At 32.1% G+C, this 23,803-nt stretch overlaps 1 protein-coding gene across 1 annotated transcript in view; it reads left to right on the top strand.

Annotated features, from left to right (window-relative positions):
• Nucleotides 1-6,076, top strand: part of LOC114341022 (odorant receptor Or1-like) — a 66,567-nt gene extending 60,491 nt beyond the window's left edge. Inside the window, exon 8 of the mRNA XM_050643220.1 lies at nt 5,951-6,076. Within this exon, the coding sequence (XP_050499177.1) occupies nt 5,951-6,004 (54 nt within the window). The 3' untranslated portion in view covers nt 6,005-6,076. The remainder of the gene's footprint in view (nt 1-5,950) is intronic.
• Nucleotides 6,077-23,803: the final 17,727 nt, after the last annotated feature.

The raw sequence follows: 23,803 nt of genomic DNA, 5'->3' as shown, positions 1-23,803 counted from the left end.
TCCATTGTTTATTTCTTCTGAGACAACAAATGATCTCGCAGAGTTGTTTTTGGAGTCCGTAATTTTGACGATTATTAGATTTCCTTTGTCTTCAATATCGTCGAGAGTGATTTCCGTAAGTTCGGCTCTACGACAAGCCTCTTAGTCCAGAAGGCCACTGCGCATCCGCTAGGAAAAATATTCTAATTCGACCTTTTTGCACAATCTTACTCAAAAATGACTCCTTTTAACAAATTTGCATGTTGCCAGGATCAAAAGGTGGTCAAAAATTTTTTAAACGTTTTTTTTTTGTTTTTTTCCTAAAATTATTTTTTTGCATGGAAAAAAGTTTTTAGGTTTTTTGGATCATTTCAAACAGAAAAGGTCTTTAGTGACTTTTCTCTAAAATGATAGTTTTTGACAAATAAGCGATTAAAAACTGAAAAATTGCGAAATCGGCCATTTTTAACCCTTAAAACCTATGTGAAAAACTGAAAATTTGAATGTTGCCAAGGTAGATATATATTCTTTAAACATCTATTGATGAAATCCCGAAGAGTTTTTTGCAATACAATGTTCAAAACTCCTTTGTTTTTTAATTGCTAATCAAGCATGCGCGACACTATTTTCCACCGACAGTATGGTGCAAATGAAAGGAATAAATTCGTTATTTCGTAAACTGGCCACTTTAAGGAAAAATCCCGAAACAGATCGATTTTTATTTTTAAGTTATGATATTGTGGCATATATGGTATACTAGTGACGTCATCCATCTGGACGTGATGACGTAATTGATGATTTTTTTAAATAAGAATAGGTATCGTGTACTAGCTCACTTGAAAGGTTCTTCAATTATCTGTTCAGTAGTATAAACATTTACATAATTATTTATACAGAGTGTCCAAAAAATTTTATTAAATTAAATTATTTAAAAAAAAAGAAGTAGAAGGACAGTCTGTTTAATAATGACATAAATGTTTACATTAGTGAATAGAGAATTGAAGAACCTTTCAAATGAGCTACCACACGACCCCTATTCTCATTTAAAAAAATCATCGAGTACGTCATCACTCCCCAATGGATGACGTCACTAGTATACTATATATACCACAATATCATAACTTAAAAATAAAAATCGACCTGTTTCGGGATTTTTCCTTAAAGTCGCCGGTTTACGAAATAACGAATTTATTCCTTTCATTTGCACCATACTGTCGGTGGAAAATAGTGTCGCGCACGGTTGATTAGCAATTAAAAAACAAAGGAGCTTTGAATATTGTATTACAAAAAACTTTTCGGCATTTCATCAATAGATGTTTAAATAATATCTACCTACCTTGGCAACCTTCAAATTTTCAGTTTTTGACATAGTTTTTGAGGGTTAAAAATGGCCGATTTCGCAATTTTTCAATATCTAATCGCTTATTTGTCAAAAACTATCATTTTAGAGAAAAGTCACTAAAGACCTTTTCTGTTTGGAATGATCCAAAAAACCTAAAAAAAACTTTTTTCCATGCAAAAACAAATAATTTTAGGAAAAAACAAAAAAAACGTTTAAAAAATTTTTTACCCCCTTTTGGTCTTGGCAACATGCAAATTTGTTAAAAGGAGTCCTTTTTCAGTAAGACTGTGCAAAAAATCCGAATCAGAATATTTTTCCTAGCGGATGCGCAGTGGCTTTCTGGACTATCTGATAAACCAAAAATGGTAACTACTTTTATCATAAGATATATCTCGTTTGGTGCAACTAACATAAATTTGGCTATATCTTCTCTACTAAAAATTTTTGCTTTTTGTGTTCAAAAACCAATATTTTGTTTTTTCAAAAGTTGTTAGTTTATAAAACTTACTTATATCAATATTGTGCTTTATTTTCATTAAACTTTTAATCATGGAATAGCGTGACCAAAGTGTGTTTGATTTAAGCACTTTGCTCAATTCTAAAAGGTATGCCAAAAATACTTCCTCTTTATAGCTCCTTACTTTCATAGATTCGCACCAGTTCACAAAATGGACAAACTGTTTTTGATACCTCTCTTTGGATTTGGCAGGCGACAAATTTAAATTTGCTTCCGCGGCGGCTATCAAGACAGCTTCCGGGATCTCTTCGTCCGACGAATCCCTGTAATTTTTTAAAAATTGCAGCGAAAACACACAAATGCATACGTTGTTTGACAAGGTTGTCAAAATCAAACTTTTAATAAAATTGGTTACTATGACGACGATATTCAAAACCATTATGATTGTCCACTGATTTGACTTATGAATATTATGTCAAAATAATTCTATTTCGGAGAATTTTCGCGTTATTTTCATTAAAACATGAACACAATAAGATAAATTTGAAATAAATTAGTAAATAATATATAAATATTAGTTTATTGCATATATTATAATATAATATAATGCCATAATACAAGGTGTGCACTAGTGCGGGAAAGTGCAACTTTCGGAAACAAAATTCGAGTTTGAAAAGTTGCGGTACGAGCGCAAGCGAGTGCCGCAATTTAAACGAGTGAGAAATTACCTTTCTGCGCGTGTTTCACACTATACTTTTTCTACAAGCACAGTTTTTCCTAAAAATAAAAATCACAATTTCGAAACGACGATTAATTATAATAGGTACCTATGTGATAAATTTTAAACTGTATTTAATTAATACCTACTAATCAATTTAAATTCCTTATACCTAAATAAATTGCACAGAAATCAGTTAAAAAATTAATGCACTGCCTTAATTTGTTTAAATTTAAACAATTATTACACATTATTGACATTATATTTATGCAGTCACGGATTTACACAAAACCTACTTCATTCGACGTCTCTTGCACAGGTTGCTAAATCCTTATTGGTTATTTGATAATTATAAAATGTTTAATAAGAATAAAATTCTAAAATAAAACAGTTGTAACATCCATAATTTAGTTTCCATGCTATAGTTAAATATAATAATTGTCTTATAGGTTATATATTTGTCTAAAGTTTAACCACGGATGTAAACAGAATATAACGTTACTCAGAATGCGGTAGTCCACGGATGTAAACAGAATATAACGTTACTCAGAATGAGGTAGTCAACTGTGCAGAAAAGAACTTTGCGGCACAGAAACGTCACTTTTCTGCACTCTAATGTCAAATATCTAATACTGTGAGAAAATATCAAGTTTGCTAACATAAAACCGTGCATAAAAGTGCACTTTGAATAGTGGTTGTAGAAAAATTGCATTTTTAACACGGTTGTAGAAAATATTATTATTTTTAAATGTATTGAAATATCTATTGCATAATTTTAAACGAATTATACATATTTTAACATAAAAACACATCTTTAATTGAACTAGTATTATGTATTTAGTAAGCTTGAAATGTGTTAAATGCTGAGGGTTTTAACTGAATCCCATAGTTTACAGTGGCACTTAAATACGTCAGATAATGTATCAGTAATTTATTTACTTGTGAACTAAAATCATTAAGTTGTACTTACTTGAAAATAATTATTATACCTAATAAATGTTCAAAGTAAACCCACTTTCACGAACACATGCATTTATAAGACGAAAAATGTGGGCAAAACATTTTGAAAGAAATAATAATTATAGTATGTATCTCCATTTAGTGATCTGCAATAAATAATCACCACAATAATATAGGTAATGAACTCACGATTCGAAAACATTTTCGACATTAACACTAAACATTCTTTCAAATTATTAGTTTACTAAAGATGGGACTGTCTACGTTTAAATTTTCGTACCTCATACGCCAGTCAATGAGAGCAAGAATAGGATATTACCTCCAAATTCTATCCTACTGCCTGGATTTTAATGAAATTTTGGGCATAGCCTCTAATTATCTCCTAATTCAAAGTCTACCCTATGCCGTTGTGCTTTTATCTTGGGGGTGGTTCCCATTTTATGGTTAAAATTACCACGGAATTCGCTAGAGAATATAATTCTAAGCAAAAACTGTTGTATATATTTTTTTGAAAACTCAATACTTTTTGAGATATTCGTGGTTGAAAATTGGTCATTTTCATTGAAACATAATAAATACCTTTTCGAACGGTTTTTTGCGAATACATTAAAAACTATGCATCTAACTAAAAAACTATATTAAACATTTTTGTAGATAATAAAAAAAACAAACAGACACTTGCCTTCATAAATCTTCTAGTTATAATACAAAAAGAGATATAGGTGAAAACAGTTTGTTTTTTGGTACATTCTCAAATTGGTGTATTCAAAGTGGAATAATAGAGAAACGGTCGATTTTAGGTGTATAATGCTACTAACACCTTTGGTAGTGCTTAAAAAGACCTTTAAAATGAGCTATATTAAATGTCCATTACATTAAAACTAAGCGAGATATGCTGCAAACAAAATTGACAACTAATGTATTTGAAGGAAAAATGAGATGTCATTTTAACCCCCATCCACCAAAATGTAAATGCATCGTTTTCCTTCCACAATACCTTTTATTATAGTGTTATTTCTATGTTCAAAAAGTTGGACGTGTTTAAAATAATTGGTTTTTGGAAAAAAGATCAAATTATACAAATGTAGAGCGCATTTTTAAATTTTCTTAAAAATCTTCTTTTTCTCCATGTAACTTGAAAATGATAAGAGATACAGTAATGAAAAATAAAAAGAAAATTTTTATCTGAAAACCCCTACATTTTTGTGTGGTATTTTTTTTCGTATCTCTTATCTTTTTCGAGTTACATGGAGGAAAAAGAAGATTTTTAAGAAAATTTAAAAATGCGCTCTATAATTTGATCTTATTTTTTTTAAACCATTCATTTTAATCCAGTCCAACTTTTTGAACATAGTAATAACACTGTAATAAAAAGTATTGTAAAAGGAAAACGATGCGTTTAAATTCTGATGGATGAGGCGTTAAAAAATATACATCTCATTTCTTCTTAAAATACATTAGTCATCAATTTTTTGCAGAATATCTCGCTTAGTTTGAATGTAATCGACATTTAGTATTGCTCATTTTAAAGGTCTATTCAAAAACTTCAAAAGTTATTATACCCCATTCCACGAATATACGACCCTCTTGGATTATCGCGACAACGAATATTTTACTGTGCAAAATATGAAGAACGGAAGTAAATTGCACATTATATTGTTGTTTATTGGAGTAATTATTAGAGCAAAATACTTTCGTAATTCTTATGTTGCACACTAAAATATTCGTTGTCGCGATAATCCAAAACAGTCGTATATTCGTGGAATACACCATAGTATCACTATTCACCTAAAATCGACAGTTTCTCTGTTATTTCAAGTTGAATACACTGATTTGAGCCTGCAGCAAAAAAACAAACTCTTCTTACCTACCATGCCCCTCTTTGTATTTTAACTAGAAGATTTTTGAAGGAACGAATCTCTTTACTTTTTATAACCTACAGAAATATTTTATATAGTTTTTTTGTTAGATGCATAGTTTATAAGGTATTCGCAAAAATCCGTCCGAAAAGGTGTCATTTTTCAACGAAAATGGCCAATTTTTAACCACGAATAACTCAAAAATTATTGAGTTTCAAGGGGTGGGAACCACCCCCAAGATAAAAGCGCACATCGACATAGGGTAGACCTTATTTCTTGAGCTATTCCCTACTTACTGTGAAAATATCAAGTAAATCGATTTAGTAGGATGGAATTCGGAGCCAAATACCCTCATTGACTCCCTATCATATAGTTTTTAGATTTTAATTTGTATACCAAAATGCATTTTAATTTTTTGGTCAAACGGTTGCATCTAGAAAAAAATGTTATAAGAGTTCTTTGTTCTACACGGTACCCTCTACTTATACCTTTAAAGAACGCCCTATTTTCCGGGACACCCTGTATATTGCGGCTCACTAGTGGTCAACGAAAAAAGATATATGGTAAATCAGGGTAAAAGATATGTCTGGCAGCGAAAGTATTAAGAATGTATTGTTTATACTAATATTTTTCAGATACTCAAGTCATCTTGGTCGTATTTTGCATTACTTATGAGTTTAAACAAATGAAGGCATAAACAATGAATTCGACGTTATAGTTAACTTATTAATTGTTATTGTTTATTTTTAAGTATTAAGTAGTTAATATTTTACCACTAGATGTGTAAAGTAGTATAAATATATAATATAATTATAAAATTAATGTTACTGATTGTAGAAAATATAGCAGCAAAATAATAACGAGTTTTTTTATTTTCTTCTTTTTGCTTTTTTTTTAAAGCAATTCAGCTTGTTGTAGTGGATATGTTCTGTAGTAGAAATTTCGAAAAGTCGATGACCAAGGAGAACAACTACACAGCTGGATGGAAGCAAATAATATTCGATGCCAAAAGTAAGATCTCATTTAAATCAATAGCTTGGAATATAGAAACGAATCCAGATGACTTATTATGCTCTTTCATTGAAGACGCCTACCCACCGAAGTTTCAGGACAAGTTCTGAATAAATTCCCACATAACCAACACTGCCCCATAATTCGTGAACTATAAATCCCAATCCTAATTATTCACTCCACTCCTAGACCAAAATAGAACTTCAAAAAAGCTAACTGGGTCAAGTTTACTTATCAATTGGGCAGCATTGTTAGGCGTATTCCACCTACAAGTTCTACTTACCATATATTTACCAACGCTAGTATAACAGCTGACAAAAAAACCTGTACCACATGGGCATTGGAGGAAATTTACACAGCGATGCAATCACAACTCAGAGCAACTTCACCAAGAATTCCAAGTGATACATGGCGATGTTTAAAAAATGGGAAGAAACGAGGAGAGGTATACCCATCGAATGGCAAAACGAAGTTAAATATTTAGGAGTCACAATGGACCAAGGTCTTACATTCACATCACATGTCAACGCAACAGTCCAGAAAACAGTAGCGGCCAGATCGGCAATAAGAGGACTCACAGGAAGAAGAAGCAAATTAGCTATGAAAACAAAATTAAGACTGATAAATAGCATTATACTGCCAATAATTACATACGCATCTCTTGCATGGGGTCACATAAGTCAAAGTAACAAAAAGAAGATACAAGCGGCACACAACAACTGCCCCAGAGAAGCTGCAAACGTGCCCAGATACGTCGCCGAACGGTTCTTATTTAGAGACCTAAAACAAATAAGAGTACTGGATATTATGGAGGAAAAAGCCAGAACAAAATTTGCTGAGCTAGAAGACCACCCAAACCGGATATTGCAAGAGATATTAAGGTATGATGTGTACCATAGATGGAAACATAGGAGACCCAAACAACAAATATTAGTAAATATATAATAAAGGCTAGATAATCGTAGCTCTATCAAATGAAGACAACCTGCTCACCTTTGGCATCTCATTATATTTATTAATGTTGATTTTTATAATTTTCAGACATCCCTCAAAAAAAAATATACAAAAAACTTCAAAACGGCTTCAGCCACTAAACAAATCAATAAAATATTAACAATAGGCGAAAGCCACAAAAAAAATATTAGTAACAAAACCCAAAAAAGGGCATGAGGGGCCCACATCCTCGAGCGCCGAGTCGCCGAACTGGACATAGCCCAGAGCGGGGACTCGGCGCCCGAGCAAGCAAAACAGATCGAAGATAAGTCACTAGAGATAGCGGGAATAGAGCGCCTCACGCTGGCCTGCATTGATCGGGGTAGGATTTCATATGGGAGTCCGTGTACCCAAGACTCCCATATGATAAGCACTTTGCTGATTGAGAGCCCCTATAGCGCATCAGAGTGCTATCGGGGGGTAAGTGGATGGTCTGGAGCATTGAAGCGGGGTGGAGTGATTCCTGCTTACGGGAGTTAATCCTCCTCGCCCCAATGAATTGTATCACCCGAATGTCATTCTTTAGGGTTGAGCAAGTCTCTCAGGCTGGGTTAAATCACTATGCTTGCTTGCTTGCAGGAGAGGTATATACTTCAAAAAATCCGGTAGGAAAGTAAGGAGAAACATAAACAGCAGGAAACTGCAGCCGACCAAATATTTGCAAGGGTTCTAAAGCTCACCAAAGCCCCAAAAGTTAAAGAACACTAGACGACAATAAAAACAGAACTAAGAAATCTTCGCTGAATAGGCGGAGACCACACTGAATACTTCAATTACCTTGAAATAGAGGAGGTGAGTAAGGCATTAAACGATACCATTTCACTCTTTTAATTGGGAATTAAAATTTCAACGTTTAAGTTATACTTATTTAGGCACGAGGGTGAATTTTTACATTCCCTGGCGCATGCGCACACCGACAGTATGGTATTAGTCGCTCAAACGTTATACGGGATCTGATTGGGTGTTAAAATCATCTGTCAATAATTGTTCAACATGGAGATTATGGATAAAAACATGTTCTGTATATTAGTTTTTATTGTTGTGATGGCAGAGAAAAAAGCAAGTTTATATTTGTAGTGACTTTTTAAATAGTTTTTTAAAAGTGACAGGTAAGTAATAATTGTAAATGTTTCAGTCTCCTAATAAAAAATTACATAGGTACCTACCTAATTGGAAAATTTAAAATGAATCTAACAAAATAGTATGTAATGTTTTGATATACATAATTTGATTGACATCAAAATTTCTACCGATAATCACCTAATTAATTGTTATTCCACAAAATATTCCTTTAATTCCACAAAAATCAAACTGATTTGATTAAATTCATAAAAGTAATAAACAACTACTGTCAAAAAGTTTATGGTGTAAACGTTCAGTTGGTGTATATTCCCACATGACAGGCACGCGAAGTTGGCGCAAAGGGAAAGCACTTCGATTTTCGATCGGCGGGATCGACGGGAAACGGGTTCGATCCCCAATGCAAGTTACTATTTTTTTTATTTTTTTTATACATTTTATGATTGTAAGTATATTATTACATAATTTTTTTAGAAAATACGTATTTAGTTAAAATTTTTAGCAACAATTCTTGTTCAGAAATCATTTCTTTTTGGAATTTTTCAATGTGTTTGTCTGTGTTTTATTCTTTTATTTTTTTAACTTTTGGTACTGTTTTAATAAACATTTTTGGAAAGTAGTAAGTATTAAAATTAGTTTAGTAGTTAGATTAAATATAAATAAACTGTTTAAAGTATATTGATTTCGTTGAAATCATATAATAGAAGTATAACTTCTTAGGTGCGTACAAAATACTTCTTTTTTTTTGATAACATCAAATAAACTCAATTTCAAAGTAAAACTGTGGATTAATCTCAAAATAAAATATAAAATACGAGTAATAAATAAGAATTAAAATAGCATCAGAAGAGTAATAGGAACGATACCAAATCTGGCCACATCAAAAAGAGCAATGGAATACGCTGTCAGCTAAAAAGAGGAACGATTGGGTGAGATATAAAAAGTCAAGGATATCACAAAAAAAAAGAATGTGTGTGTACTTTGTACGCACATAAGAAGTTATACTTCTACTACATATTATGTGATTTTTAAGAGAATACCAAAAATTTTAAAAAATAAAAGAATAAAACGCACACAAACATATTGAACAATGCCACAAAGAAAAAATTATTTCTGAACAATAATAATTGTTGGCAAAAATTTTAAATACGCATTTTCTGAAAAAAAAATTATATAACAAATATACTTACAATCATAAAATGCATAAAAAAATTAAAAAATAAAAACTTGCATCGGGAATCGAACCCGTGAATTTCGAGGCGCTTTGATTCGTAATCGAAGCCTAGACTCACTCGTCCAATTCCACATTATTTGTCATGTGGAAAAATAGGGTAACTGAACGTTTTACTGTTTGACAATTGTTTTGAATATAATTAAATTATGTAGTTTAAATTTTGTGGAAGAAAATATTAAAATATAACAAAACAGTAAGAAACAATATATTAGATGAAGATTGGTAGAACGTTTGTTGGTAATCAAATTAAGTATGTAAATCAAAGCATTACATACCTACTAGATAAATAAATCTACGCCAAAAAATCATAATTTAAAAATAAAAATCGGACATAATTTGGGACATAATTTCTCTCTAAAATCCCCATTCTTGAGAAAATAAATATATGTATTCCAACCTAATCCAAATGTATAATTACAATATGATTATCAAAAAAACTACTTACCAAATTAGAATGAGTTTTCCTTGTCCAAAATAGTCCAAAAGTCCAAAAATATAGGTATATGAAAACTATTTAAAAAGGCAGTATAACTATTAACTAACTTTGTTTCTTTTCCCACAAATTTCAAAACGCAACAACCATAAATAATCAAACTACGTACAGCTGTGCCACAGCCGCCATATTGAATAATTTTTGACATGTCATTTGAACATCCAATCAGAACAAAGTTATAATGCGCATGCGCCGGGATCATAGGTTTTAACATATAAAAATTCACCCTCATATCGCCGTTAAAGAAGTATAACTTCAAAAAGTAGTTAAACTCAAATGAAGCTTCGTACGCAACAGTGCTAGACAAAAAGACAAACGTTGAAATGCCACAATACAACATTAGAGAACTTACAAAAGTAGACGACCAAGAGAAAGACCACAGATCACAAGGTAGATGACATAAAAAAATAGCAGGAACGTATTGAAAGTATGTTGTTCAGGATAGAGATTGGTGGAATGAGTTGGGAAAGGACTATGTCCAAAGGTGGACGATAGAAGGCTAAAAAGATGAAAAAGACCAAATCATTGTCGAAACACGCAAGAATGTGGCTAACTAAATTCTACTCTCATCTCCTTACAACGGGACGTGTATCAGTGGGTTTCTAAAAATAAAAATAAATGCAGATAAACCCCCATCGATTTTCATGAAAATTGGTGAATAATTAGAGGATAGCTCAAGGAACAAAGGTGACATGATGCCAACTTGCGCTTTTACCATGGGGGTGGATGCCATCTCTTCTCGGGGGTGAAAATTATTTTATTAAAAATAATACCATAAGTCGATAGAGGGACAAATTATAAGCAAAATTTGTTATATAAAGTTATTAAAATAAATCAACACTTTGAGTTATTAAAGACCAAAGATTTTATCTTTTCGTAAAAAAATGCATGTTTTAAATCGGTTTTTCACGTATAAGTCAAAAACTAAACTAAGCGTTTACAAAAAAGTTATTAGTGCTGAAATAAAAGATAATAAAAACCTGAATACATTCCTCACATAAAGAACTAAACTAATGTTAGTTCAAAGTGAGTTATTGGCAATTGAATATGTATTTTTTTTTCGACGAGTCCTCAAATCTAAGTATTCGAGCTTGAATAACGGGAAAACGATGCAATGTATAAAATATTCCTGCTAAACATTTATCAAAATACTTCGGAATACCTATCAAATGAGCTTCAGAACAAGGTAAGAGCGTCAAAATTTAGCAAGTTATAATGAAAATAAAAGAACCGTTTCGAATTTTTTAGGAAAAAGTGAAAAATAAAACATACGCCATTTCCACAAAAATTAAAATTTATAGTAATCCTTACAAGAACGTCTTTATGTTAGCATAAGTAATGTTTTCGATAATTTTGACCGGTTTATAATGCAAATTTTTGAAAAAAAAAAGATATAATTTAAAAAAATCATAATTTTTAAAATTATTGTAATTCTCATATTCTTTTGATAATAGCTCCTAAAATACTTAATATATGTAAAAAATTATATATAACCGAATTTTAGTTTTTTCTGTGCCAAATATTTTATCTGTTTTACTATTTCTATAGGGTAAAAAATAACCGAGATAGAAACGTTTAAATCTTATATTTTGTTGTGGGAACCATGCAACCGAGGTCATTTAACCTTTTATTTTAAAAAAAATAAGGAGTTTAAAAGATTAGCTTCAACGTGCTTAAATATCACTTGGAATTAACTTTCAAACAGTTTTTAGATGAACCTGATATCGTAAACACGAACTGAGTTATCAAAAAGAAACCATAGCATTTTTTGGAAAAAATTTTAAAAAATTTTGGAACATAAATTTTAACGCTATCAACATGTTCGGGGCCTCATTTAATAGATATTTTTAGTACTTTAACAAATTTTTAATAAGATTATGTTACAAAATGCATCAATTTCCCGTTATTTCAGCTTGAATACTTAGAGTTTTTTACTCACCGAAAAAAATATACATTCAATTACCTATAACTCACTTTTAGTTATCATTAAAAGATTTTCTAGTAAGGGGTTTATTTCATTTTTTATTAGCTTCAATTTTGATAATAGTAATTTTTTTGCAAAAACTTAAACTTTTTGAGTTATTGATGAAAAACTGGTTAAAAGCATGCATTTTTCTGAAGAAAAAATAAAATCTTTGATCTTTAATGACTCAAAAACTTTTGAGTTATTTTAATAATTTTATATAACAAATTTTGCTTGAAATTTGTCTCTATCGAATTATGGGGTTATTTTTAATAAAATAATTTTCACCCCCGAGAAGGGGTGGCATCCATCCCCAGGGTAAAAGCGCAAGTTGACACCATGTCACCTTTGTTCCTTGAGATATCTTCTAACCACTCACCAATTTTCATGCAAATCGATGGAGGTTCAACGAAATCGGAGGTAATAGCTCATATCCACCTTCAGTGACTCCACTATATTATGTATAATATATATGTATTATACAAACTGATGACTGATTTTTATGCATGAGCTACTCTATATTAAATTCGTTTTATATTTCAAATTCTATATAAACGTAAATATCCCAAAAGTTTCTTTAAAACTTTCTCTAACAAAATTCCCAAGAAGAGGCGATCGGAAAAATAAAAAACGAATTTGCTTATAAGAAAATTTTTAATTTTATTACGTCTGGGTTTTCTAAATCGCACTTGCGGTAAAAAGTTTTTAATGGAGTTTTGATATCTCGACGAGCGATTTATTGACTAAACAAACTTCTTAGTTGTCAACTTATATTCGCAATAAATCGATAGAATTTTTTTTTGTTCCATTTACAATTATATTTAAAAATTATTAAATTGAACTTTTTTTTTAAACAGAGAAAATTCTCTATATGTCGGAATGCAGAATCCTTAGTGACTATCTATTGGATGAGCTTTTATAAATTTATAAAGCATACAGACCGATAGATAGCGGACAATGGGAGAATATACAATATACATTCATCACCTGCGCGCTTATCTAGATAAAATTCCAACAGAATTCTGCAGCCTTAGTACTCAAATATGAGTAAAATAAACTAAGGAAACACAGGTTTAGATTTAATTCGATTCAGGGGGCACCATCGGCTGACCTAGGTTTCTAATTTTCAGTGTCTTCAGGGTCGCCTGTGGTGTATATCGAAGCAAATCAATTCCGGCTGTACCAGTAGGCAAATTAATAAAATATTAAATGCTTACAGACGCTTTAGCAACATCTATCTAGAGACAGAGAAAATTCTGTATTGGTCGTATAGTGATGTGAGTCGATAATATTTCCAAGCGAATATTCGCGAACATTGGAAAGTTTCCGAGAATATTCGCGTATAAAAAATGGAAATATTCTCCTGACCGCGAATATTCCCGGAAACTTTCAATGAAAAATTCTCGAGAATATTTCCGAGAACTTTCCACAATATTTCAGAGAACTTTTGAGAATATTTCCAAGAGCCTTTTGGACATAAGAGTCAGAGACGTGACGTGAATTTACGTGGAAGTAGCACTATTTAATTCACACGACCTACACCACTGCCAATTGTTTTTAGTTTCTTTTGTGTGGTTGAATGATTTGTTGATTTTAATTTGAATTTAATTGAAAATAGAAATATTAGCTTCACTACTTTTACAATAAAAATGTAACTAGTTCCCACATTATCTTTTGCCCGATTTAATAAAATCCAGCTTCAAAACTACAATAAAGTTATATCATTAAAACTTCCTGTAAAAACTAGGTAGGGATCAATCCTTAATTGTATAAATAGCCTTATTGCGTTTAAAAGTGCTTTACAAATTTTTATGGTCATAACTAGAGGAAGAAAATTAAAAATGTTCACGGAATGTTAAACAAAACTATCTAGATGATGAAATACTTTGGATAAAGTTGTAAAAAGTAGCAGTTGTACTAACAACAATAGTAATTGTGAAATCGATTACTTTATTGGAAGGCAATATGTGTAAAATATCCCAGGTTGTCGAGGCATTTAAGGATATAGAAAATATTTTTACTAAGAATATTCTATTACTTGCCTGTGCACTATGCTGCAAACTTACTTGATCCTTCTTTAACAGGACAAAGCCTCACTGCTGAAGAGCATATATTAGCTATGCAGTGTATAGAAACGAAAATAACCAATCATCTAAAGTTTATTGACAAAAAAAAAATTTTTTTACAGAACTAACAAAGTTCTGTGCAAAAGCAGAGATCAGTAGATTGTATTAGCTATTGGCAAATAATGTGCATCAAAACTTCTTTAAAAGATTGGGCAATTACAATACCGGGGTTACCAGCTTCCTCCGCTGAAACAGAGCGTAGTTTTAGCACATACTCTTTCATACATAATAATAAAAGGAGAAATAGACTGGCTATACATAAAGCAGGAAGTCAATGAATATAGCTCATAATGAAAAACTCCTAAAAGATCATAAACATGGCAAAATGGTATGTGATGAGAGTCCTTCTAGAACTCATCTGTTGGAACCAGGGCAAGGCTCCAAATTCATATCAGAAAACAAAAGATTAATCAAGACAGAGAAAGACTCTTCATCATATTTCTCTTCATGATACAGAGTCCTGCTTGTGTGAAGAAATTTTTTATCTAATTCACAAGAATAGACTCTTACTTATTTATATTTTTTATAATTATAATTCCTAAGAATTTTGTAGTTTCTTTTGTTATTATTAGTTAAAAAAAATTTCCTGCTTTAATACTGCAGTCGAACCCGCTTATTGGAATAGCCTTCGTGACAAGCAAAATATTCCTATAACCGGGATATTCTAATAACTGATCATTGGTGGCTAGTAGGAACGTTTCAGGACCTCAAATTTCCATTCCTTAAAGCGGGATATTCCTATCTATAACCGGTATTCTAATAAGCGGGTTTGACTTGTATATAGGAATACACATTACCTGAATTAAGTTCATAGGTAATCAATTTTGGTTTTTTTTGTTATTTTTTTTATTTAAAATTTTTTTTAAATAGAATAACTTTTTTAGTTTTAATTATAATGACTAATAACAAATAGTCAGAGTATTTTTTAATTAAGTTAATTAAATTTTAAGTAAGTATTTTTGGACGTTTAATTTTTAACAGATTTTTTCTGTTGTCAGAATACCACAACAATAAATAAAGTTATTAACTACTGATTTGTATGATTTATTATAAGAATTTAAATAAAAATACAATATTTCCATAAGTTTCCGAAAGTTTCCAATATTCCCGGAAAGTTTCCGGAAACTTTCCGGCATTCGAATCTTCCCGGAAATTTTACATCACTAGGTCGGAATGCAGAATCCTTGGTGACTATCTTGGTTTATAAATTTGTAGCAAGCTCAGTCAATAGATAGTCACTAAGGATTCTGTACTCCGAGAATTGTTTCTGTCTCTAGATAGACGTCGCTAACTCATCCCCACGCAGTTAATATTTGATTAATTTGCCTAGTGGGATAATCAGAATTAGTTCGCATTACAGCTCGTTATGAGCCAAATCCTTCTTAATAGCAATCCTCCATTCACCCCTGTCTCTAGCAATTCGTCTCCATGATTCAACTCCAATAGATTTTAAGTCGTCCTCTAGGTTATCTTGATACGTAAGTCTCGGTCTTTCTCTGGCTCATTGTCCCATTTGCCCTCTTGGTTCAAAAAATTTTCTGACTCTTCTACTTTTCTCTCGCCTGATTGCATGCCCTATTCGTCTAATGGATGCTACCTTAATAAATTTTACAACGTCAGGTTCCCCAAAAAGTCCTATACAACTAAAAGTAGCAACGATTGAGACAAAAACATTGCTTCTTTGTTCCTCCATATATTCTTCTTGGAATTTTGCGTTAATTCGTCTTAAGCCGCTCTTCGTCCTTCAGTGTAAGAGATCACGTTTCTGCCCAATGTATTATAGTCCAGGACGCATCTGTTTTGAGATGGACGTTGAGAGGTGACTCAAATTTGTTTGCAGAAATTACTTGAAAATAACTCAAATAATAATATTTGAGTTATCCTCCCACTCAAAATGGTCCGGAACATTGTTTAAATAATCAAAATGTCAAAATATGAAGGAAAAATTCGATTTTTTATTGGTTTTTTGATTATAACTTTAAAACTCTTCAAAAATAAAAATGTATACCATTTTTATTCAGTTGCAATGCGAAGGCAAAACAATCTTACTTTTCAATTAGAATACAGTCCAGTCCTCTGAATCGCGATTTTTGGCTCTTATTGGAGCCTTATCGGAAAGAACGTAGGCACTGTTCTCCATACACTAAGTGACCAGCGTCGAGAGACTGTCCCACCCATTGCAACCGAAGTGAAGGTATTAGGTGACTAGCGTCATCTGGCAATTGAATGATGAAGTTAGTTTTCAATCCTAATAGCAAAATTAATAATATTGAAAATATTAAAAACATTACTAAAAGATTTTTAAATTGAAAACTTATTGGTATATTTCCCTGGTGACACCTCCAAGGCTTCTACAATTTGCAAGCTAAATGGATGCTGCAGTGAAGACAAAGAGAAGAAATTCTACACTATGCAATTCACGCCCCCCGTCTGCAGCTCGATAAAGTTCCAACGGAAAATGCACCTGGTTACTCTACGGAGTAATACGACTATAAAATAAAAATGTATACCATTTTTATTCAGTTGCAATGCGAAGGCAAAATAATCTTACTTTTCAATTAGAATACGGAGCGCAGTCCAGTCCTCTGAATCGCGATTTTCGGCTCTTATTGGAGCCTCATCGGAAAGAACGTAGGCACTTCTTTCCGATGAGGCTCCAATAAAAGCCGAAAATCGCGATTCAGAGGACTGGACTGCGCTCCGTATTCTAATTGAAAAGTAAGATTGTTTTTCCTTCGCATTGCAACTGAATAAAAATTGTATACATTTTTATTTTATAGTCGTATTACTCCGTAGAGTAACCAGGTGCATTTTCCGTTGGAACTTTACCGAGCTGCAGACGGGGGACGTGAATTGCATAGTGTAGAATTCCTCCTCTTTGTCTTCACTGCAGCATCCATTTGGCTTGCAAATTGTAGAAGCCTTGGAGGTGTCACCAGGGAAATGTACCAATAAGTTTTCAATTTAAAAATCTTTTAGTAATGTTTTGAATATTTTCAATATTATTAATTTTGCTATTAGGATTGAAAACTAAATTCATCTTAAAACTCTTCATTTCTGAGAGAAGTTGTACTGACATAAAAGTTGCGTAATTAAATTGCCTACCAAACAGAATTGGTTAAACATTTAAAAAATAGTCACCCTTGTTGCAAAATAGCAATAATTGCGAAAAAAAACCATACAAAAACAAGTATTCGCATTTTACGTTTTTCAACCATTTACGCTACACTTACGATCTTCATATTTTACCCAGAAAAACTTTATGATATAGTAAAACAACACTGTAAACTTCATTAAGATCGGTTTAATAGATTTTGCAAAATAAATTTTGAAATCCAGATTTCGCAAAAAAAATTCATTTTTTTTAATGTTGCAGGACTGAAAATAAAGCAGACAGCAAGTTGAATTTTTTTTTGCTTATAGAAGTGTACTGTACCTTTCATTTCCAATTTGCAAAATTAAAATCGATTAATTATCACGCCGCGCAGCGTCAGGAAATTTTTTAAATAAACATAAATTTTTGGTGCTACGCGCAGGAGAGCTGTGTTCGATTCACACAAGTTGATTTCCACCAAAATTTCTTCCAATCTTTATCTAATATATTATTTTCTTACTCTATATTTTGTAGTATTTTAATATTTTAATTCAACAAAAATCAAACTAATTTTATTATTAAAAATTTATTAATTATTAAAAAAATTAATTTATTAAAAACGAAAACGATTATTTTCTTTTTCTTTTTTAATTTTATTATTGTTTGTGAAATATGGTTTAAACAATTGCATATGTTTAAATATAATAAACTTTTATTCTCTTAGTCAGTAATTTCTATCTAAGTTAAAATATATGAACAAAGAAAGTTTTTGCTAAAAAAGTGTTATTTCAAAAGATAGAGTATGTATTTTCATTTTGCAATAAACAAATTTATTTATGTATATCGAAATGTAATAAAAATTAAAATGCATCAATCATTATCAAAGGTTATTGGAATGCCTAATCAGAGCAAACTATCCGCTGTCCTGCGCGTAGCACCAATAATTAATGTATATTTAAAAAAATTCCTGACGCCGTGATAGTTAATCGATTTTAATTTTGCAAATTGAAAATAAAAGATACAGTAAATTTCTATACGCAAAAAAAATTAAACTTGCTATCTGCTTTATTTTCAGTCCTGTAACATTTTGAAAAAATGAATATTTTTTGCGAAAGCTGGATTGCAAAATCTATTAAACCTATCTTAATGAAATTTACAGTACTGTTTTACTGTATCATAAAGTTTTTCTGGGTGAAATATGAAGGTCCTAAGTGTAGCATTAATGGTTTAAAAACGTAAAATGCGAATAATTTTTTTGTATGGCTTTTTCGCAATTATTGCTACTTTGCAACAAGGGTGACTATTTTTTAAATTTTTAACCAATTCTATAATGTAGGAAATTTAATTATGCAACCTTTATGGCAGTAGAACTTTTCTCGAAAATGAATACTTTTTAAGTTATAATCAAAAAACGAAGAAAAAAATCGAATTTTTCCTACATTTTTTGACATTTTGATTATTTAAACAATGTTCCGGACCTTTTTGAGAGGGAGGATAACTCAAATATTATTATTTGAGTTATTTTGAAGCAATTTCTGAAAAGAAATTGAGTACTGAGCAAATGTACCAATATTTTTACAGATGCGCCCTGGTCTAATTAAAACTGATCTGATTAGTGTTTTAGAGACGGCCACTTTAGTTTTTCTGGGTAGTTTTGAAGCATCTGGCTTCTCAAGCCATAGTAACACGTTTCTTTTTGTAATTCCTGTTTAACATATATGTATACGTCGCAGAATCTGAAAGTATTAAAGGTCTAAAGCTCATAACTTCTTCTTCTTCTTTTTCTTTTGGCAACACAACCCTGTTTTTTGAAGCGTTTAAGCCTGCGGGTAGAAACCCTACTGTCTCCGTTAACTGAACTAGTTCTCTGTCAAATTTTCATTTAATAGACTGTCAAAGTACTTTTTCCTTTTTTTTAATATTCTTTTTTTAGCCCATTTCTATCCAACTTTTAACATCCAATTCGCGAATTAGTATTTTACAGTATTATTACAGTATTACCTGTACCATCAAATATTGTCATTCTGTTAATTAATAAAAACATTTATATATTTTTTTATTTAATCCATTCATTTTTAAACAAAATAAAAATCCTTTTAAAATTCTCATTGTAAGCATCAAGTGGAATCGGTAAACAAGCAAATTATTAGTAATAGAAATGGTAATTTCTTCCGATACTCAACACAGCCATGCTTTTATTAGCCGTTTTTTGTGCTTTACCGTTTATATTTAAAAATAAAAACCCTCGTTTAACATAGATAGCTGTGATTGAGTTCACGGTTCATTCGTTCTTTTGTTTCTCTTTCCACAAACTTCTTCCGGTACCGATAAGAGAATCATGCATACATTTTTCTCTTTTTGATTAAATTTGTTTGAAATTCATTTGATAATAAACGTAAACCACTAAAAATTAATATCTATTATTAGACAGTAGTTTTGGTTCTTGTTTTACGAAAATTCGGTTATAATTTTTCAGTATTTTACAGCCTTATAGTACAATTTTTTTAACTACCAAAGTTATATGAAAAGTGTTTTTAGTGCATAATTATTAAGCTGACTGCAAAAATAAATTCGTTAACATATTATTTAATTTTTCACAAAAAAAAAACTACAGTGTGGTCCTTATAAGGACCATAAAGTTGTAACTCTTATCACAATTTCTGATAAGAGTGAAAAATATTTGGAAAGCGGGGTCTAGGAAAAAGAAGAACATTCTGGTTGAAGAACCTCAGAACATGGTTCAACCTCTGGTTCGATACAACCTCTTCGCAGCCTTTCCACTCTGCTACAAATAAGATAAAGATTGCCATGATGATCGCCAACATTTGTCACGGATATGCCCATAAAGAATAAGATTCGTGTATGACACAATTTTCATAAAAGACATGTTCTCGTTCTCCCCGTACCACCTCCATTTCTAACCCTTGGTTATCATATTGGATATCATAATGTTATTCAGCACAGATCTGAAGAAGAACAACGACGAAGACTGATTAAACCACTCACATAGGTTAAAGAAAGCAAGTTTTCGACCGAGACCCTTCTTCCTTACACATATTATGCCCGGAATAATAAGATGGAATACTTCATATCGCTCTGGGTGTTGTAATGATATGATGCCTGCAGTCCGGTGTTTGGCAGATCAACAGCAGAGAATCGAACGCGTTTTCATATTGGCGCAACTCCCATTCTGGCGAAATCAAGAAGTGATGTCTACCGAGGGTTTATTTAAGACGAACAAGGAGAATCATGAAAGCAGTTCCTCTTGGTGTAGTGAACCGGGAAGAGCTCAACGGCAGAGATGCAACGGAATGAATTTGAACCTGCCGAGGTGGATGCACTCTGCATGAGGAGGAGTTCCGCTGGAACCGTAGCAGCCAGCTCCACCCAGAGCTGGCTGATGGGTAACTGTGTCGATGGGTCGATGTTTGATTGGGGAATACGAGTCTGAGTGTGTAATTATGTATGTAGATAGATTGATTCCGTTTAGCGAGATTGCGATTTTATATACTATGTTGTTATTATATTTTTGATAATAGTTATAAATATAAATTTATTTCTTTTGCAACTTGCTTTGGAACGGGGCGAAGATAGAATGATATTTTATTTTGTTATTTTTAATTTTGAACTGTATATAAATGTTCTGAATATATTTATTTTATTTTTAACCTGTGTTTTACTGAGTCTGTTGTCCTAAAAGAAGCAAGTAATAGCGATTTAACCCAGCCTGAGAGACTTGCCCAGACAAATCTAGACATAAATCCAGGAAATAATTGCAACGTAGAACAGCAGTTGCAATTCTTCAAAACCAAGTAAGAAAGTACTTACAACAACCAAATGCAAGAAAGAAGAATGGATCAAGTATATTCAAATTTTAGTAAAGTCGTCCCAGGAACGCAACTCATCAATATTGGCAATATCATTTTTAAAGTCGTCTACTTTAAAATGTATAATACGTGTCTGAATTGCCGATATAAATGAGTCAGATTAAATAAATTATTAGAAGAATTTTTTACTAAGCAACAACATTTTTGTTTATTTAATATTATTTTGTATTTTGACAACGACACCCGACTTGGGCGTCGAAACGTTAATAAAATCATTTTTAGGTAAAATTGTGGCTTATTTCCCATTTGAATATACTTGATTATAAAAATACCACAAGAAAATAGCTTCAAAACTAAATAAGAAGAAAAATTAGGGAGGCTAAAGAAACCTACTTCCCTGAAAAATGTAAATAAATAGAAGAACTGCAAAATAGATATGACAACTTTAACCTACATAAAAATGTCAAAGAACTAGCCGGAATAGGAAATAGAAGAACCTCAAATATATTGTTTGACAAAAATGGAAATATTATAATGGAGACAAAACGAAAACTACGACGATGGAAAGAGTACATCGAGGAACTCTTTCATGACCAGAGAGAAGCTAATACATCCGTAGATAGCCAAACTGGAGATGTGGGCCCAGAGATAACCAAATAAGAGGTTAGTCAGGCAATAGACTCTATGAAAACCAATAAATCTGCTGGTCCAGATGAATTACCTAGCGAGCTGATAAAGTTGGTCAACGAGAAAAACCTGGACATAATAGTAGAACTGTTCAACGCTATCTATACTACGGGAATCATCCCTAGAGAAATGCTGACATCAGCATTTGTGTGTTTGCCAAAGAAAGTGAATGCCAAAGAATGCAGTGACTACCGAACCATAAGCTTAATGTCACATACCTTGAAAATTCTGCTGAAAATTATTCACACCAGAATACATCCTAAACTGAAGCTGGATATTAGTGACACTCAATATGGGTTCCGCAATGGTATGGGTACCAGAGAGGCATTATTCTCCTTCAACGTGCTGACACACAGATGTTTGGATGTAAACCATCCTCTTTACGTCTGTTTTATAGACTACAATAAAGCATTTGATAAAGTAAAACATGATAGACTCATGGAAATTATGAAAACTAAAACTCTAGTTGAAAGACATTTAAGACTAATAACACACCTCTATTACAATCAGCGAGCAATAGTAAGAATTGAAAAAGAAACATCTGAAGAAATGGAAGTAGAGAGGAGTCAGGCAAGGCTGCATACTATCACCTCTATTATTTAACGCTTATTCTGAAGAGGTAATGCGAGAAACTCTATAAGATGAAACAGTCGGCATAAGAGTAAATCGAGTCTTAGTTAACAACATCAGATATGCAGATGATACAGTAATAAGGTGTGGTAGAGAGTACGACTCTCTCTCTCTCTCTCTCTCTCTCTCTCTCTCTCTCTCTCTCTCTCTCTCTCTCTCTCTCTCTCTCTCTCTCTCTCAATATCAAAAAAGAAGTTTATGAAAATTAGTAAAAACAACCATTATAATAACGAAAGATTGACAGTAGAGGGCCAACAGATCGAAAGAGTAAAAAAGTATACTTACCTAGGAACACTTATAACAGAAAGTAATGACTACACTGCAGAAATCAAAGTCAGAATCAAAAAAACACGTTCTAATTTTATGAAAATGAAAAAGGTCCTATGTAGCAAAGATTTAACATTAGTTTTTAAAGAACGCTTAAAAAAATTTTATGTATATAGTGTACTATACTATGGAGTGGAATCATGGACGTTAAATGTAGAGACAATGAGATGACTTAATGCCTTTGAAATGTGGACCTATAGAAGAATTATGAGGGTTTCCTGGGTAGATAGAGTTACGAACAACGAGAAAACTGAGAAAAATAGGTAAAGAGAAGGAAGTTGAACTTACAATTAAAGACAGAAAACTACAGTATCTCGGACATGTGATGCGGGGCGAGAAGTATGGCATCCTACGACTCATAATGTAAGGAAAGATAGATGGCAGAAGAAGCATCGGAAGAAGACGGATTTCATGGCTGAAGAACCTGATAGAGCGGTTTGGATGCAGCTCAAAACAACTATTTAGAGCTACTGCTTTAAAAATTTAAATAGCTATGATGATTGCCAACTTCCGTAACGGAGATGGCACCTGAAGAAGAAGAAGAGAGACTTGCTTACCCCTTGAGAATGACATTCGGGTGATACAATTCATTGTCCTAAAAAGAGCTACCCGTCAAAAACTAACACCCGAGCAGAAAGTAAACGTCACAGCATCATGGTAAAAAGACTGACATGGCACTGGAATTAAATCGAATTGACATATAGTGAGTTTGGAACTGTCTGCAGAACCTGCTTCGGATCGAAAAAAGTAACAAATAAGTTTACTCTGGGTGCCTGGATTTTAGTATAGGAAATAGGAAACGAAGAAGGAAAATAAATAAAGAAAACGAAAAAGCGGACCTAATTTCCAAGGGAGGGGCAAAAGAAACATTCATACGCCCAGAACCTCTCGTTGACTTAGTAGGGAGTACAGCCAAAAGAAAAATATGGGACAGCCCGGAGGATTCGATATGCAAAATGGCCAGAACATCGAGGCCATAGATGAAAACGATATGTATATACATATATCTTGGAGTAAAGCAAG

This window comes from Diabrotica virgifera, chromosome 2, assembly GCF_917563875.1.
Source record: "Diabrotica virgifera virgifera chromosome 2, PGI_DIABVI_V3a".
Lineage (NCBI taxonomy): Eukaryota > Metazoa > Arthropoda > Insecta > Coleoptera > Chrysomelidae > Diabrotica > Diabrotica virgifera.
Note: the sequence above shows the minus strand (reverse complement) of the source record. Positions and strands in the feature narration are given on the sequence as shown.